The sequence below is a fragment of the Ranitomeya imitator genome, chromosome 6 (assembly GCF_032444005.1).
Source record: "Ranitomeya imitator isolate aRanImi1 chromosome 6, aRanImi1.pri, whole genome shotgun sequence".
NCBI lineage: Eukaryota > Metazoa > Chordata > Amphibia > Anura > Dendrobatidae > Ranitomeya > Ranitomeya imitator.
The window spans coordinates 401,144,232-401,163,548 of record NC_091287.1 but is presented as its reverse complement, the minus strand read 5'-3'; the positions used below and the strand labels follow the sequence as shown (position 1 = coordinate 401,163,548).

The following is a 19,317-nucleotide window of genomic DNA, read 5'->3' as shown; positions in this document are numbered from 1 at the left end:
TTGTATTGTAAACACATCTGCAGCATAAATAATGTCATTATAAGCACCATCTTTATTGAATAAATATACAGCAAAATACATGTATATACTACACACAGACTAGTATGGGAAGGAAACGTAAGGACGACTGAAAAGATAATAACAGCCATGCCAAAACAGAGGAATCAAATGTACCGGTAGAATACACCGAAATCTATCTTATGCATAAAGGACAACCCCAAAAGAGAGTAGGGGCAGGAACTATGCCCAATGGGCTAGGGAAGAGAAAAGAACAGCCAAAAGAAGCTGATCAGCCCCAACCATATGCCCAAACCGGCTAACAAGATGAAAGCCAGCATAAGTGAAGAACTACCTGGATGTCCCATGAGCCAGAGGAATCCCTATATAATGTGTCAAACATGCATCATGTCCTGATGCCCCATGAGCCAAAAATACCTGTACACAGTATGTAGTGCAGCAAATGGAGGCTAAACCCTATCCTGATACCATCTAGTACATATATTTTAATAAGAACACCGAAGGGTGTAAATAAAAACCCAATGAACTACCACTAGAGTAGCCCACTCCATCAGCAGATGTAAAGTGCAGTGCAAATAAATAAAGGCCATCATGTTGCTATGCAAATCCAACCGCAGACACAGTAAGGCGCCGATCGTAATATAGATGAATCCTCAAAAAAGTCCAATTAGAACGTAGAGAGTCCACTTTAGATTGGAGGAAAAAGTGATTCCCAATAGGCGGAGTATACACGAGGTCCATCCGGGTCGACTCTAGAGAAGGAAGAGGAATCCAGACCCATCCAGTCCAAAGAGGCACCAAACCATGAGATAACCAACCAGACAGATCTCATCCCAGGAAGCCCGTATATTTTTATTTATTTATTTTTTCTTATTTTTTATTTATTTATTTATTTATTATTATTTTCTCTTTATTATTATTTTTTCTTATTTTTTCTTAGTTTATCTTGGGTTTGTTATTTATTTTTATTATTATTTATTTTTTCTTAGGTTAGCGTTCCGCTGTTTACATCTATAACTAGGGCCTCTGGTACACAATTGCACCTCCATCTAGCTCCTTCTTCTGTATGTATATGTATGTGTATGCATTTGTATGCATATTTATACATGCATATATGGATATTTTGCCTTGGGACTGATCACCCCTTGGCTGGGCACACTTTTGTAGGCTCCCCGGTTCCTGTTTAGGATCTCTACCATCCTTATTATAACATATATTTTCTTAATACCTCTATCCCGTGTCTGTGCATATACATATATTTTTATAACTATGGGCTTTCCTGTTGCCAGGATTCTTTGTTCCAGCTGTTGCTTCACAGCTGGGCTTTTGGTGCTTTTGCGCCTGTGTTTTTGGCTCTCCTTCAGCTTGCTGTGTGGGTGTGGCTTTCATCGCTCACTCTGACAGCGGCCGCCTTCTCTTCCCCGCCCGGCTGGACGTGGGACTGGCTCCTTATCTCAGCTAGTTCCGGCTGCATTTTGGCTGGCACTTTCATTTCAGGACTTTCTGCACATTTGCAGCTTCTTTGCTCAGTCACAGGTGGGCCGTTTGTTCTATTTATTGGGATGGTATTTATACAGGGTTTGGGACACATGTTGGTACTTCCCCTGACGAAGCCCTCTCTTGAAGGGCGATACGTGTGGGGCTGCTCTGGTCCCTGTCCTGCTTGCTTGCCTGGCTACCCACGGACTCCGCTCTGGTCACCATTTGGGTAACCCCTTCTTCTAGTGCTCTGAGGTTTTTCCTGGCGGTTCCAGTGCTCTTTTTTTTTTTTTTTTTCTCCCACTATTATTTTGGGATCCTGTTGCCTTACTGGCTTAGGGTAGATATTTTTGTCCCATGAGCCGTTTGGGCTAAATGCACTATTTGGGTGTTTACTGGCCACTTAGGATTTTGTATACATCCGCCTGGGTTGGTTAGTTTGTCCTGTGAGCTGGCCACGTATGGTCTGCATCTAGTCCTAGGGTACAGGCAGGCTTATAGCATTGGTTATCAGTATGCTTATTATGGGTTATATATATTATTGTACTCTGTATTTACTGAGTGTTATGGACAGGGCCTTGCCTTTCTGTTTTTAAGTATGTTTTATTATGTTGTGTGTCAATAAAATCTTGTGTTTTTTCCTACATTATGTTTTCATTTTTTATACGTGGTGTGCATAACTGGAGTGATACTTTTCTTTCTGCTGGTTATATTTGGTCGTTTTGTCACTCGCTTGCACCCCGTATTTATGGATATATTTTTTTATATTAGGTTTATATGTTGGTAGTGCGCCCTATTTCATTGCTTATTCCAAATTGTGTGTGTTCATATGCCCGTGTGTGGTGAGTATCCCATGTCGGGGCCCCACCTTAGCAACTGTACGGTATATACTCTTTGGCGCCATCGCTCTCACTCTTTAACCCCTTCCCGACCCATGACGCCACGTAGGCGTCATGAAAGTCGGTGCCATTCCGACCCATGATGCCTATGTGGCGTCATGGAAAGATCGCGTCCCTGCAGGCCGGGTGAAAGGGTTAACTCCCATTTCACCCGATCTGCAGGGACAGGGGGAGTGGTAGTTTAGCCCAGGGGGGGTGGCTTCACCCCCTCGTGGCTACGATCGCTCTGATTGGCAGTTTCACTTTCAACAGCCAATCAGAGCGATTTGTAATATTTCACCTATTATAACGGGTGAAATATTACAATCCAGCCATGGCCGATGCTGAAATATCATCGGCCATGGCTGGAAATACTAATGTGCCCCCACCCCACCCCACCGATCGCCCCCCCCCCCCAGCCCCCCGATCTGGCCGGTACACTGCTCCGGCTCCCCTCCGTCCAGTGCTCCGCTCCCCCCCCGTGCTCTTGTCCGCTCCCCCCGTGCTCCAATCACCCCCCCTGCACTCCGATCCACACCCCCCGGTGCTCCGTTCCACCCCCCGGTGCTCCGTTCCAGCCCCCCCGTGCTCCGTTCCACGCCCCCCGTTCTCCGTTCCACCCCTCCCGCGCTCCGATTCCCCCCCCGTGCTCCGATTCCCCCCCCCCCCCCCCCGTGGTCCCCCCCCACCCCATCATACTTACCGATCCAGCCGGGGTCCCGTCCGTCTTCTCCCTGGGCGCCGCCATCTTCCAAAATGGCGGGCGCATGCGCAGTGCGCCCGCCGAATCTGCCGGCTGGCAGATTCGTTCCAAAGTGCATTTTGATCACTGAGATAGATTATATCTCAGTGATCAAAATAAAAAAAATAATAAATGACCCCCCCCCCCTTGTCACCTCCATAGGTAGGGACAATAAAAAAATAAAGAAATTTTTTTTTTCCACTAATGTTAGAATAGGGGTAGGGTTAGGGGTAGGGTTAGGGCTAGGGTTAGGGGTAGGGGTAGGGTTAGGGTTAGGGTTAGAATTAGGGTTGTGGTTAGGGTTAGGGGTGTGTTGGGGTTAGGGTTGTGGTTAGGGGTGTGTTGCGGTTAGGGTTGTGATTAGGGTTATGGCTACAGTTGGGATTAGAGTTAGGGGTGTGTTGGGGTTAGTGTTGGAGGTAGAATTGAGGGGTTACCACTGTTTAGGCACATCAGGGGTCTCCAAACGCAACATGGCGCCACCATTGATTCCAGCCAATCTCGTATTCAAAAAGTCAAATGGTGCTCCCTCACTTCCGAGCCCTGACGTGTGCCCAAACAGTGGTTTACCCCCACATATGGGGTACCAGCATACTCAGGACAAACTGCGCAACAATTACTGGGGTCCAATTTCTCCTGTTACCCTTGTGAATCTAAAAAAATGCTTGCTAAAACATAATTTTTGAGGAAAGAAAAATGATTTTTTATTTTCACGGCTCTGCGTTGTAAACGTCTGTGAAGCACTTGGGGGTTCAAAGTGCTCACCACATATCTAGATAAGTTCCTTTCGGGGTCTAGTTTCCAAAATGGGGTCACTTGTGGGGGGTTTCTACTGTTAAGCCACATCAGGGGCTCTGCAAACGCAACGTGACGCCCACAGAGCATTCCATCAAAGTCTGCATTTCAAAACGTCACTACTTCACTTCCGAGCCTCGGCATGTGCCCAAACAGTGGTTTACCCCCACATATGGGGTATCAGCGTACTCAGGAGAAACTGGACAACAACTTTTGGGGTCCAATTTCTCCTGTAACCCTTGGGAAAATAAAAAATTCTGGGCTAAATAATTATTTTTGAGGAAAGAAAACGTATTTATTATTTTCACGGCTCTGCATTATAAACTTCTATGAAGCACTTGGGGGTTCAAAGTGCTCACCACACATCTAGATAAGTTCCTTTCGGGGTCTAGTTTCCAAAATGGGGTCACTTGTGGGGGGTTTCTACTGTTAAGCCACATCAGGGGCTCTGCAAACGCAACGTGACGCCCACAGAGCATTCCATCAAAGTCTGCATTTCAAAACGTCACTACTTCACTTCCGAGCCCCGGCATGTGCCCAAACAGTGGTTTACCCCCACATATGGGGTATCAGCGTACTCAGGAGAAACTGGACAACAACTTTTGGGGTCCAATTTCTCCCATTATCCTTGGCAAAATAGGAAATTCCAGGCTAAAAAATCATTTTTGAGGAAAGAAAAATTATTTTTTATTTTCATGGCTCTGCGTTATAAACTTCTGTGAAGCACCTGGGGGTTTAAAGTGCTCAATATGCATCTAGATAAGTTCCTTGGGGGGTCTAGTTTCCAAAATGGGGTCACTTGTGGGGGAGCTCCAATGTTTAGGCACACAGGGGCTCTCCAAACGCGACATGGTGTCCGCTAACAATTGGAGCTAATTTTCCATTCAAAAAGTCAAATGGCGCGCCTTCCCTTCCGAGCCCTGCCGTGTGCCCAAACAGTGGTTTACCCCCACATATGAGGTATCGGCGTACTCGGGACAAATTGGACAACAACTTTCGTGGTTCAGTTTCTCCTTTTACCATTGGGAAAATAAAAAAATTGTTGCTAAAAGATAATTTTTGTGACTAAAAAGTTAAATGTTCATTTTTTCCTTCCATGTTGCTTCTGCTGCTGTGAAGCACCTGAAGGGTTAATAAACTTCTTGAATGTGGTTTTGAGTACCTTGAGGGGTGCAGTTTTTAGAATGGTGTAACTTTTGGGTATTTTCAGCCATATAGACCCCTCAAACTGACTTCAAATGTGAGGTGGTCCCTAAAAAAAATGGTTTTGTAAATTTCGTTGTAAAAATGACAAATCGCTGGTCAAATTTTAACCCTTATAACTTCCTAACAAAAAAAAATTTTGTTTCCAAAATTGTGCTGATGTAAAGTAAACATGTGGGAAATGTTATTTATTAACCATTTTGTGTCACATATCTCTCTGGTTTAACAGAATAAAAATTCAAAATGTGAAAATTGCGAAATTTTCAAAATTTTCGCCAAATTTCCGTTTTTATCACAAATAAACGCAGAATTTATTGACCTAAATTTACCACTAACATGAAGCCCAATATGTCACGAAAAAACAATCTCAGAACCGCTAGGATACGTTGAAGCGTTCCTGAGTTATTACCTCATAAAGGGACACTGGTCAGAATTGCAAGAAACGGCAAGGTCTTTAAGGTCAAAATAGGCTGGGTCATGAAGGGGTTAAGTTCCCCTTGTTCACATCTGGCTGCTGTCAATTTGCCTCCAACACTTTTTTCCTTTCACTTTTTCCCCATTATTTAGATAGGGGCAAAATTATGTGGTGAATTGGAACGCGCGGGGTTAAAATTTCACCTCACAACATAGCCTATGACGCTCTCGGGGTCCAGACGTGTGACTGTGCAAAATTTTGTGGCTGTAGCTGCGACGGTGCAGATGCCAATCCCATACATACATACATACATACATACATACATACATACATACATACATACATACATACACACACATTCAGCTTTATATATTAGATGAAGTAAAAGTTGTTTTTAATTAGGAGTTCTTCAATACTTATCACACACTGCGGAGATTGGGCAGAAATGTCCTGATGGATGTGGTTGATTTTTTTTTTTTTTTTTTTTTTTTTTTTTTTTTTTTTTTAGGATATACATGGCCAGGTTCTCACCGATGAGGTTGATGACTGGGGCCTGTGCTTTACGGCTCAAATGAGAGTGTAAGATTTTGAAAAGTCATGTTGGATTGTTAGCTAGTGAAGTGATGAGGGTGGTGAAGTATGATTTTGGCCAGATGAAGGGCGGAGTTAGAAGTTATGATTATGGTGTGGGAAAGATGTCAGCGACTGGAAATGAAATAAAGAGAGGGGCATCCTGTCATGTGCCTACTAGATTGGCGCACTGAGCAAGATCGGACACGTCTAGTTGTAATGAGGCCGGAAGTATGTAAATCAAAGTTTTGCGGTCACATGACTGCCTGTTCCCTGCATTGGAGAATCCTCACAGCATGCAGTTTGTGCAATGTGAGGATCCACAAGACTGCAGACATAGTGACTGCAGATTTGTAGCTTTAGACTAGACAACCCCTTTAATATGCAGTCATACATGAATGTTTGGTACATACACGCATATGGGTAGTAGTCTTTCTATAGTTGTAAGGGAGTTATTCTAATTCTTTCATCCCAACATACACGAACCTACTCTAATATAATTTACTAACTTGTACTTCTCATTTTTATTTCACGTTGACTGAAGCTTGCCATGAAGTTGTGGATCCATCCGTAGTTGGACTGAGAAACTTACTCCTTGGAGCCATACATAAATGTTTGGGGAATGTTGAAGATGCTGTTCAGGTGAGACATCAGCTGTCCTACTCTTGGACTACAGAACTATTAATGGTATAAAAATCCATATCAGAATGGCTGTATGACCCTAATAATAAACTTAGCATTTTATGAGTTCAGCTAAAGAGTGATACAGCTCATGAGTCCCAGTATCCTCCGTCTCTGCTGATGCAGCCCAACAGACAGCTTGTTCTGAGCAGTGTGAGACCTCAGCAGCTGGGAGGGGGGACACTGGAGATCTCTAAGCCAGGCTAAGTGGGAAGGATTGAGTTAAAATTTCAGAAAGGCTTATACAGCCGTTCTAACATGGATTTTAAAAGTAAGTACACCTGCCTCATCAGAACTAGGAGATCTGCTTAATGATATATGCAGTTTGTACTGTGCAATCTGGTGACAGACCTGATTTAATCAGCATGGCTTTTTGGCTTGAAGTTGTTTGCTGTCACATATGTCCAGATGAACATGCTGCAATCTTCTGCTCTTTTTTTCAGTTCTTCCAGCGTGCAGTGAAGGATGAGCAGGGACGACAGCAGAACCTCTACATCCAGCCGTACGCTTGCTATGAACTAGGCTGCCTCTTGCTGGATACACCAGAGGTACTCGCATTTTACATGGGAGCACCACAAATGGTTGATAAGTTACTTCATTTGTTTTTAAGACATTGTGGACTTTGATAGGTTTATATGTAGTAACTAGTGATGAGCGAATATACTCGTTACTCCAGATTTCCCGAGTACGCTCGGGTGTCCTCCGAGTATTTTTTAGTGCTCGGAGATTTAGTTTTCATCGCCTCAGCTGAATGATTTACATCTATAAGCGAGCTTGATTACATGTGGGGATTCCCTAGCAACCGGACAACCCCCACATGTACTTATGCTGGCTAACAGATGTAAATCATTCATCTGCGGCGATAAAAACGAAATCTCCGAGCACTAAAAAATACTCGGAGGACTACCGAGCATGCTCGCGAAATCTCCAGTAACGAGTGTATTCGCTCATCACTAGTAGTAACACATTTTGCCATGTTGGGATTTGTAATACATCGTGTGATATCTGTATGTAACTGAGAACACTAGGTTAGCTGATATCTGCTCTCATCACAAAGTGTGCAGCCATTAATCCCTTCCCAGCATGGCAATTTGCGTTTTTTACGCTTTCATTTTTTCCTCCTCCTTCCTTCAAGAGCCATAACTTATGTATTTTTCCATCGAAATGATGGCTTGGTTTTTGCAGCAAGAGTTGTACTACTGTTTAACACCATCCATTTTACCATGTGATGTACTGGAAAGTGGGAAAAAAAATCCAATTGCAGTGAAATAGCGGGAAAATAATAATAATTTTATTTCTATAGCGCTGACATATTCCGCAGCTCTTTACAATTATAGAGGGGACTTGTACAGACAATAGACATTACAGCATAACAATAAACACAGATCAAAACAGATACCAGGAGGAATGAGGGCCCTGCTCGCAAGCTTACAAACTATAGGAAAGAGGGAGACACGAGAGGTGGATGGTAACAATTGCTTTCGTTGTTTGGACCAGCCATAGTGTAAGAATCGGGTGTTCATGTAAAGCTGCATGAACCAGTTAACAGCCTAAAGATGTAAGAGTACAGACACAGGAGGCTATTAACTGCATGAAATGTATGAGACCATGATGCCAGGAACCTGGTTATGGTTTAATTTTTTTTGAATGGGCCACACAGGGATATTTAGGTTAATGCGTTGTGGCGTTAGGCCAGTCTGAACAAATGCTTTTTTAGGGCACGCTTAAAAAACAAAAAAACAAAAAAAAACAACACAAATCCACAAGTGCTTTTTGCCTTTTTTATTTACAGCATTCATTATCTGGTTAAAAATGACCTGGAAATATGATACATCAGATCAATATCACTAAAAAAAATAAAAAGCGGTACATATTTGATAAAGTGGTGAAAATGAATGTAAAAAATTTGTGAAAAAAAGAAAAAAACTTTACCACATTCTGAAAGCGGAATATTTTCCATTTTTATGTAACCGAGCTAACATCAGGGCTTGTTTTTTTTTTTGGGTTCTATGTACTGATATTTTTATTGATCCCATTTTGGGGGAGAAACGATGTTTTGATCGCCTCTTATTACATTTTTTGTGTGCTCTTGCAGCAGCCGTAAAACTGCAATTCTGGTGGTTTTGATTTTTTTTCTCTTAATGCCATTTACCAATCAAGTAAATTCATTTCAGATTTTGATAAATTGGACTATTACGAAAGTATAGATACCAATTTCTTTTTTATTTCTCACATTTTAAAGGGAAAACTGAGGGAGTGCTTTGAACTTTTATTTTTTTTAAACTTTTCATTAAATTTGTTAGTCCCTTTAATCTGATCGCTTGTGCTATATACTTCAATACAACAGGATTGCTGTATATTGCAAAAACCACATTCTCCTAAGAACGCCAGCCACAGCCTGGCTTACACAGGACTACCATCATGACGTCATTATTTAGCTGTCATGGCAGCACATTGGCACTCAACGTGCTGATGGGAGGGTAGAACAGCGCACCCCCGGGATTGACAACGGCATTTAATAGGTTAACAACCGCGGGCAGAGCTCAGCTCCATGCGTGGCTGTCAGTCTGCGGAAATTGGACTGTACTGGGATGTCATTCGAGTGCAGTGTGATGTTTTCCAAGGCCTCATTGACTTGCATGGCCAAGTGTTATCCAGATATTGCATCAAACTCGGACACGCAGCAACTTTTTTTTCTTTTTTTTTACACTTGCACCGTGCCATAGACTAAGATGGGTACGTCAAAATGATGGATAACACTCATCCAATTATTACGGTCGTCTGCACGAGCCATTAAAACCATCGAGTTCTGGCAAAGGTTCTCCGTACCTGAGCCCACATCAAAGTCTGCGACCTGGCCTATGACGTACCCATATGTCAGTAAGGGGTTAATTTCATTCAATATCTTCCATGAATCTGCCAGGTAGAAAATGAGATCTAAATTTATACTCTTGGACAAGGTAAGTATAGGTTATGAATATTCTGAATGGTTTCTATGAGTAAATTTTTCATGCCATTGCTTTCACCAACTTAACAATATAAATCATGACTAGTCCTAAAATCTGTGACCTTGTAAAACCTAGAAAAAAATATTCTTACCACCTGTATTCTTCTTCAGTCTCCTGCTGATGGTTTTCCTGATGAGGCCTTGCCTCTACATGTAAAATATACAGTGGCATGTAAAAGTTTGGGCACCCTTGATCAAAATTTGTTGAACAAGAAATGATCTCTAACAGATCATTTTATTTGTATGTTAGGCAAAAAAAAATGTAATTTTTTTTGCGTTTTAAGTTACAAAAAGGAAAAAGGGCCTATGCAAAAGTTTGGGCACCCTTGGAGTTTTCTGTACTCAGATAACTTTGACCAAGGTTCCAGACCTCAATTAGCCTTTTTGAGTTATGGCTTGATCACTATCATCGTTAGGAAAGGCCAGGTGATGAAAATTTTATAAAGCTTTATAAAAACACAGCCTTCTCTACCATTGGGCCAAAAAACAGCAGCAGCTGTCCAGCACTCTGAAAATCAAAATGGTGGAGACCCACAAAGGAGGAGAAGGCTAAAATAAGATAGCAAGGCGTTTTCCAGTTGCCCTTTCCTCAGTTGAAAATGGAAATAAGAAGTGGCACTTAACAGGAACAGTGGAGGTCAAGATAAGGTCTGGAAGACCAAGCTAAATTTCAATGAGGGCTGCTCATATGATTGCTAGAGAGGTAAATCAGAACACCCACTTAACTGCAAAAGACCTTCAGAAAGATTTAGCAGACTCTGAAGTTGTGGTACATTGTTCTTCGGTTGCGAAACACGTACACAAATATGGTCTTCTTGGAAGAGTCATCAGAAGAAAACCTCTCCTGCGTCCTCACCATAAAATTCAGCATCAGAAGTATGTAAAAGAATATCTAAACAAGCCTGATGCATTTTGGAAACCAGTCCTGTGGACCCATAAGGCAACTCTTTGGCCACAATGATCAAAGATGTGTGTGGAGAATAAACGGACACATAATTTCAGTATAAGAACATCTCACCAACCATTAAGCATGGGGGTGGATCAATCATGCCTTGGGATTGTATTGCAGCCAATGGCACGGGGAACATTTCAAGGATAGAGGGAAGAATGGGTTCAACTAAATTTCAACACATTCTTGATGCAAACATAACACCGTCTGTAAAAAAGCTGAAGTTGAAAAGAGGATGGCTTCTACAAATGGATAATGATCCTAAACGCACATCAAAATCCACAATAGACCACCTCAAATGGCGCAAAATGCAGATTTTACCTGATCTAAACTGCATTGAAAATCTGTGGCTAGACCTCAAAATAGCAGTGCATGCAAAATGACTGCGGAATCTCACAGAGCTGTAAGAATTTTCCAAGTAAGAATGGATGAAAATCCCTCAAACAAGAATTTAAAGACTTTGTCTGGCTACAAAAAGCATTTACTAGCTGTGAAACTTGCAAAAGTGGGTGCTACTAGGTACTAATCATAACAAAATTACTCATGGGAGTTAGTAGCATGTCCAGCATATAGTGTACATGGAATTATAAAATATTTAACACATATTACATGCTCTTGATATGCTAGGACTCAGGGACCTATCTGGGGGGGGGGGACAGGTGGTGCATTTGACTTGTGCGCAGTCGGGCCGTGTAATGTGGCAGTCCAAGGTGTCTCACCCGGTGGTTGCATTTTGCCTCCTCCTTGGACTGGGAGTCGGCTGTTCTCTGAGCCAGCTGTCAAGGTGACAGCTGGCTCACAGAAGGTGTAGTGCAGCGGCTCCCAGTGAACAATTTCTCTGGTCAGAGCAATGTCAGGTCATGTGATGACGCTGCAGACATAACACCAATGCGCGCCGGTGAGTGAAGTGCTCCAGTGGAGCTGAAGATGCCGAAGATTAAGTGTAACAGGAGTGGTGGGGAGGTTTATTGTGGGGGCAGATTTAATGTGCGTTGGCAGATTTAGTGTGTGGGGGAGTTTGTGTAACAGGGGGAAGATTTGAGGACTCAAGGTTGGGGGGCAAGGAAGGGACAGATGCAGATACGATATTGGGTGCAGGAGAAATTTGAAGACACAGTATGAGTAACGAGGAGGAAGATGGGGGTATATATAAGGAAACCTTATGGCGGATGGGTGCAGACACAGTATGGTGAGTGGGGGGATGGGTAAAAACGGTATGGGGAGCGAGGGGAAAAATATAAGCGGACACATGGGGAGAGAGGGTGATAGGATGTGTGCAGACACAGTATGGAGAGTCGGAGGATGTATGAGGGCAGTTTGGACAGGGATGGGGTAAATATATGACAAGGCAGTACGGAGAGTGAGGGGAAAATGTATGTGGACACAATATGGGGAGTGGGAAGGGATGGGTGCAGACACAGTATGGTGAGTGGGTGGATGGGTTAGTAGTATGGTTAGCAGGGGGATGTGAGAGGAGACAGTATTAGGATGGAGGGGAAAATGTGTATCTAGACTATTGAGGAAGTAGTGTGGAAAAAGTATGGGGGGGGAAAAACTATGAGTGGGCACAGAATAGAGACTGAGTAGTGTGGGGGGAGTAGCATGGAGAAACAGTGTAAGGGGACAGCCTGGAGGGCACAGTATGCCAGGGAGAGAGGGTGTGATGAGAGGGCACAGTATAGAGACTGGTCCTTATAGGGGAACACAGTGTGAAGAGGGGGCCCAGTATGAAAAGGAGATGGCAGTGTGGAAGGCATGTACCCTGTGTGGAGGGCAGTGTGTGGGTCATATTTTGTGCAGGGAATATAGTGAGCGGTAATTATTTGTTAGGGGCTGAGTGTAGGAAAGATATTTTTATTTGGGAGTATTATAATGACATTACTATCTTTAAGGGCATCATGTGGGGATGTGGTGCAGAATACCAGAGAAGTTGAAAGTCTGCATAGACGAGCTGTAGATGAAAAAGTCATCGTGGTGTTTGGATAAAATGAAGAAAAGAAAGAGAACTACTCCAATCAGAGACAACATCACATATAAGGTATCTGTAAAAAAATTTGTGATACTAATTCTCATATTTTTATTTGTTAGGAGCATTAAAGGGGTTGTCCAAGTTTGAGTCTGCAGTCATTCTATGTGACTGCAGACTTCTGAATTCTCACAGTGCACACTTCATGCTGTCAGGACTCTAGTGCTGGCAATTTGCATACATGGGGTCACATGCTGACTAGACGTGCGTAGCCTGACTCAATGAAAATGAATTGTGCGAGGCTGGACACATCTAGTCTGAATGTGGCCAGAAGTATACAAATCGCATACTTGCACTCACATGACCATCCACTCTTGCCACTGGCAAGGTAGAATCCTAAAAGCGCAGTGCATGCTGGGGGAAAAATTCAGAAACATGTAGTCACCTAGAGTGACTGCACATTTTCATCTCAAACCTGGAAAGCACCCTTTAATTATAAAATGAATGCCTGTAGCATGCCAATCCTAACTGTGTAATATCCTCACTGTCAGGATTCAGCTCTGCTTGCAAGTTCACAGCAGTCATTCACTATTGTGTGATTTTTCAATCTTATGGTCACATGACAACAAGCTTCTCTGTTTTTCACTGAACATTGAGGGAATTAGGGAGAACAGCTCGTCGGTACATGACTAAGGCCGAGATCACACTTGCGAGTGTGATGCGAAAAAACCCGGCACTGCCGCCGACACTCTGACTGGAACGTTCAGCTACATAGAAATACATGCAACCGTGCGCTCCAGTCCCGAGTGCCGGCGGCAGTGCCGGGTGTTGATGCGAGAGACTCCCGCTAGTTTTTCCCATCACGCTCGCAGTGTGACCCCGATCTAAGTGTGCAAATCACATATGTGCATGAGGGCCCACCAAACTGAATTCTTGCTCTGGGTGCCCAAAAACCTAAATACACAATAGGACTTATCGATATCAGGACGAATTGTCAGCAAAGGGTTAATAAGAAGATTAAAAAAATGACGATCAAAAGCCCCAAATGATAGTCAAAGTGCAAAAAAATGTTTAGAAAAAATCCAGGTAGGGGGAAAGGGGAAATACACGTATTAATAAAAGCAAGGACGCACAAAGCAGGAGCGTGGGCATGTTGGCATTTATCGCATAATAGATGATGACTGTACAAGAATTTGACTCCTAAGCAAAGCCAAACTCTGCAATAGTATAAAGTGAGTGTCACCCAGGAATATATACTGATGGTGAAAATGAGAAGTAAACTATATTACATAGGGTTTACACCAAGTACGGTAGATGCATGTGTATGTGTATCCTCCCTTCCCCCTACCTCGAGTTTTTCTAATAAAATTCTTTTGCACTTTGACTATCATCTGGCGCTTTTGATTGTCATATTTTTTCTCCTTTTATTAGGTACTAACCATGCAGGGTGCCCAAACTTTTGCATCCACCCATTTATATAATTTTTTTTTTTTTTTTTACCTAAAATACAAAGGAAATGTGTCCTCTTTAATTTTAATGCTTTTAGGGATTATTTCATCTGTAACTTGTTTAACTGTTCACAATAACAGTAATTCTGACCAGCGGTGCCCACCCGTTTACATGCCACCAGTCATCATGGAGGATGAAGATTGCATCACTGATTGTTAGTTATTGTGGAACATTTCACACCAACAACAGATGGAAACTGCTTAGTAATTGTGGTCTAAGTACACGATGACAGTTTTTCTGTTATATATCTTAATCTCTGTATTCCAAAAAGTAAAAATTATATATTGATATTTTTTTTTTTTCCTCTTATTTTAACAGACCGTTGGAAAGGGGAAAGCATTATTGTTTCAAGCAAAGGTAATATTATTAATGACTTTATTATAATAAAGGGTAGATCTAACCATTGCCGTTCGGGAGCGCACCGCTCTCCTGCCTCCATACTTGCTGTGGGTGCTTTGCTCCTGATTCATTGACAGGTGTCATCGTCCCGCCATTGGCATGAAGCGCGCCCTCTACAATGTTGCAAGCAGAAGAAACCTTTGCATCCGACGAACCATGTGGGCACTGAAATTGGCCACATCCAGGGATCCGCCCAACTTCAAAGCAGCGCTTACAAGCTGTTTTGGAGAGAGCATATAAGCGCTGTGCCTAGGAGACCGACCACTTCTGATCGACTGTAGAGGTGTCTGGTACCTTAGGCAATGAGTGTGAATGTGTGAGGTCAGATTAGCGTTTTAATAACGAGTACATTTTAACCCTTTCACTAATAGCCTCCTATATATTCTATGCGTTTGCTTCCCCGACTGATGTTTTTACATTTTTCTTTTTCATGGCTGTTGCAGGAAGAATACACTGGCTATGATTTCGAGAACAGGTTACATGTTCGTATCCACGCAGCCTTGGCCTCTCTCAGGGAAGTCGTCCCTCAGTGACGGAGAGGAGGACGTGACTCTTAAATCCCACACCGCTTTCCACACTTTACCACAAAGCAGGGGATTAAAATGGCAGACTGTGGAAGATGACATTGGTCTGAGAGTTCCCTTAGACAGCCGCCCGTGCCGGAGACTTGGGACTATTCACAGCAGCGGTAGAGCCGGACAGAGAGAGAATTCACAAGCTGCTGAATCTGGAAGAGTAGGACTGTAACTGGAGTAGGACATCACTACCTTGGATGTCTGCCCTAGAGACATGGGAATGACCTGTGTAGCATGTCCGGTTAACCCTTGTGTCAATCAAAGCTGGCGCAGCAGTTTAGCTCACTTCGTCCATGATTTTTTAATTCCGTTTTTACTGTTTGTTATATGTTCTGTTCCTTTGCTGTATTGTATCAGTAGGCTACCCAGTTCTAAGATTAGGCGAATATATTGTCTATAAAACACAATGTTGTGTGAGCTGAACTGCTGCGTGAGAAAAGCACACGTCACTCAGAGTGATATATGTGATCTGGCCAGATCTGCCACGTAGTAAAACTGACATTTTAATATCCTCGGTGACTGGGAAAAATCTGCATATATGATGATCGTTAGAAGCTTCTTCCTCCTGTCTAATCACCCGATCATCACCAGGATTATTGGAGCATTCTATTAAATGTCACCACTCGGGATATAAATCACCCCCTTAATTTCTGTTTCTGTGGACTGTAGTCAGCCATTTACCATAAGAAAAATGACAGCAGAAATGGCCGTTTCAGTTGCTTAGTCAGGAGCACGCGTCGAGGCCTCCTTTTTTTCGAAGAGGTGAAATGGATCAATCAACAAAGACTAAATTACAAAAAAATAAACCAGCCCTGAAGGGTGGTGAAAGGCAATACAATTAAAGTTGTAGCACTTTTGCTTCTGTACGTACTTGAAAATTGACTTTTTGTTGAATTCAGGGATATTGTCGTCTATTTAATGGCACTTAATATTTGTGTTACTGTATATTCATTCTGCGTGTGCTACATTTTTTTTTTAAAGTTGCACTTTTTTTTTTCCAAGGTAAAAGGGAACCATACTGGTAAAAATGGGGTTAGAAAGTTTTAAATGTACTTTTAGGGAAATCTGTTTCTAAAATGCGATTCCTTAAAAAGCTAGTATTCTGTATGCCATGGTAAGGAGAGCAAAACATGTTGGACATTGGCGTCTGTGAAACGGGTTCTCTTCTGCTGCCACTTTCACTAATGCAGCTGAAGTAAGCATTTGGGTCTCCGGCAGATGTGTCCCCTGAGGTAAGGCCATATGGAGCAGAGGGCAGTGATGCTGAAGTGCCACTTTACCTTCCCTGGAGCATGTCTACATATGCTTCATGTACAAGGAAGACTCTTTGATCTACATTAGCTATGCTGACAAAGTGGCAGTAATGGAGAACCCTATAACAGTATATTGAATGGAGAATTTCCGAAAGGCTGTGCACAATACATTCATCTCTTCCAATGTAATAACGCTCATGGACATCATTTTCCACTTAGACATGTGGGGTTAATTGTGCCACATAGCCATGGTGTTACCTTTTTTTTTTTTTTTTTATTAATTAGTAGTGATTTACTAATGCAATCCCACAGGGCTGATATTTTCTTTCAAAATAATTCCTAGAAATGTGGCACCTGAAGACATGTCAGTAGTCATCAATTGACTACTGCTACCATTTGTTACAAAAGATATTACCTGACCATATGGTACGCCGAGAAGCTATTACTGGAAGGAAATACAGGATAGATGAAAGATGGAGCCAGATGTCCAAACCCTACAATTTACTATATTGTTACATTAGTAATGCTTAGATCAGTACTGAAATATCTATTGAATACACCCTGTTCACCCAGGGACATGGTCAATGTTGTTAGAGGGGATCAACCCTCCTAAGCCGTCTATATGCGCATGTAGGTCATAGGAAGAACAGTAGAACTGAACTTTGTCTCGTTACTAATACGCTAGCAGCTGCAGCTCTCACAGCTCTGCTGTATTGCAACAATAATGTAATACTGTGAGATGGAAGCAGAGAGGAACCTGCAGATGTATAACCGCACACAGCTCTGCAGTGAGAGGCCATTACATGTCACACTGGTAACCATTACATGTCACACTGGTAATGCCTCCTTTTACCGTACTTAAAATAATCCCTGGGGTGATTCGGATACAGAGCAGGGTGCAGCCCGTAGTCCTGAACAGTTCATTTACATATAAGAAAAATGTGGATTTCTCTGGAATAAGACATCAGATCACCAATAACAAGGTATCATTTTATTCAGCTTCCTATGACCTACATCCCCATATAGATGGTTTGGGAGGGATGATCCTACGGACAGATTTCCTTTCATGGTTTAGAATGTGAAACAAACTCTTCCTAGTGCATAGGAATAGATGACAATTAATATAAACCTTGTTTAAATGTTAACATTGTATTAGAATAAAAGTTTTAACATGATACTGCGATACTCTTTATTCCAGTTCATCCATTACAGTTCCCACATGGTACTTGGCGTTTGCACTGCAATATCTTTTTAGCTCTGCCATGTGACTGATCATCCATATGACTTTTCGTGTTTGTTCATGGCAGTGACCTTTCTGGATCGCTCTGAAATAGTAATGTTAAGTTATGGTAGGGCCCCATCGAAGCTTGTGGGTCTCTATACATATCCGAAGTTGCATTGTTCTATCATACATCCATAAGCACGAGCCCTTATAGGAAGGTGACCCAAACTGTTGCCAATGTCGTCATAGCACTACATTCCTTATCACAGCCACATTTAGAAAGAAAAAATGGCCACTAACTAGATCATCAGTACATATATGGTTGGCTCTCAGTATTCCCCTAATAAAAAGGTAAAGATTGGCTTAGCACAGATTTTTCTAGAATATTTGGGGGTGTCCAAAATGGAGCCTCCTTTGGTAGGTTATTCAAATCCTTAATATTTTATCCTTAATGGCCTTTTTCTTATCACATTTCCCCCCATCAGATCAGAACAGCAAACTTACTGTCTGTTATATCACATGACCTGACATGTTTTGTGCAGATGCTCAATGACTTGACTTGGTTTTACATGGAGATTCTGCAAAATTTAGCTTCTCCCCAATTTATATTGATGAATGTACAGAGCATTTACCAAGTGCGGAAGTGAAAGCCAGAGCTCCATAACAAACAATGCCCCCGATTAATCGCCCTCCTGCTGTGTTGCCCAATCTGACATAGGGGGCCCCTCTTGGACTCCACCACTGGGGTATATCGCCACTGGGCTCTCCTGCAGTGCTGCGGCTATGGCAGATCACCCATCTCCCGTGACCACTGCATATCACTGCTAGGCCCTCTTGCACTGATGATTGTGGGGGAGGGTGGGGATAATAGAATGGACACTACAGGAGGGACCGCAGGTGACATTGGTGCCTTTTGTTTTTCTTTTCTGACCCTGGTTCTGAAACCTCTTACAATTGTGCACTGCTACAGCTATAGATTTGCCCCTGGTATTTACACAGAGCTTATTAATCATTTTGATGGCAGTTTGTAAGTACAAGTGTAACAATACAGTAGGTCTAACTGATAAGGTGATTATATATATTCCCACTTTATGTCAAAAATGTACTGGCATGTACCACATGATACCAACTAATTCTGATCGTACCTTCCTCCACTTTTTGGTGTGGTGCCAGGGCCATCCTACATCCAACACCCTGGTATTCAAGAAGGTTGGTTGGGATCACCAAGTACTTATCTACATCTGACCAGTTTGGAGACCCTCTCTACAGCCTGTGTCCCACCTACTACAAAGCAAACCTGATGGTAAACCTATAGTATTCTTTCCATACCTCCTGCAATACTTCCTCTACAGGGTTTTCGCTTCTTGACTGCACACTAACTAATCACCTACTCTGACAATTCCCTTCCTAAAACCCCTCACCTCCCTGCCTACATTTACAAAAATTATTTTCCCCCATGAAAAGTCCCCTCTATTTTTTTTCTTATGTCACAGTACACATTGCACGCCTATAGCTCTCCGTGGGGATTCACAGTGCTCGGCATCAGATTATGCAGCGTCATGTCCTTCTAGTGGGTTTATGAGTACCGATTCCATGAATATACCGACAGGCAAATTGGCTTCGGAGTGTGCATTAGATAGCAATGCTAGGTTGTGA

At 42.6% G+C, this 19,317-nt stretch overlaps 1 protein-coding gene across 1 annotated transcript in view; it reads left to right on the top strand.

The window, feature by feature from the left end:
* The window catches only part of TTC39C (tetratricopeptide repeat domain 39C), a 130,444-nt gene extending 112,830 nt beyond the window's left edge, over positions 1-17,614 (top strand). The window contains exons 11-14 of the mRNA XM_069731212.1: positions 6,645-6,742; positions 7,225-7,329; positions 14,531-14,569; positions 15,055-17,614. Of these exons, the coding sequence (XP_069587313.1) occupies positions 6,645-6,742; positions 7,225-7,329; positions 14,531-14,569; positions 15,055-15,144 (332 nt within the window). The 3' untranslated portion in view covers positions 15,145-17,614. The remainder of the gene's footprint in view (positions 1-6,644; positions 6,743-7,224; positions 7,330-14,530; positions 14,570-15,054) is intronic.
* The last annotated feature ends 1,703 nt before the right edge of the window (positions 17,615-19,317 follow it).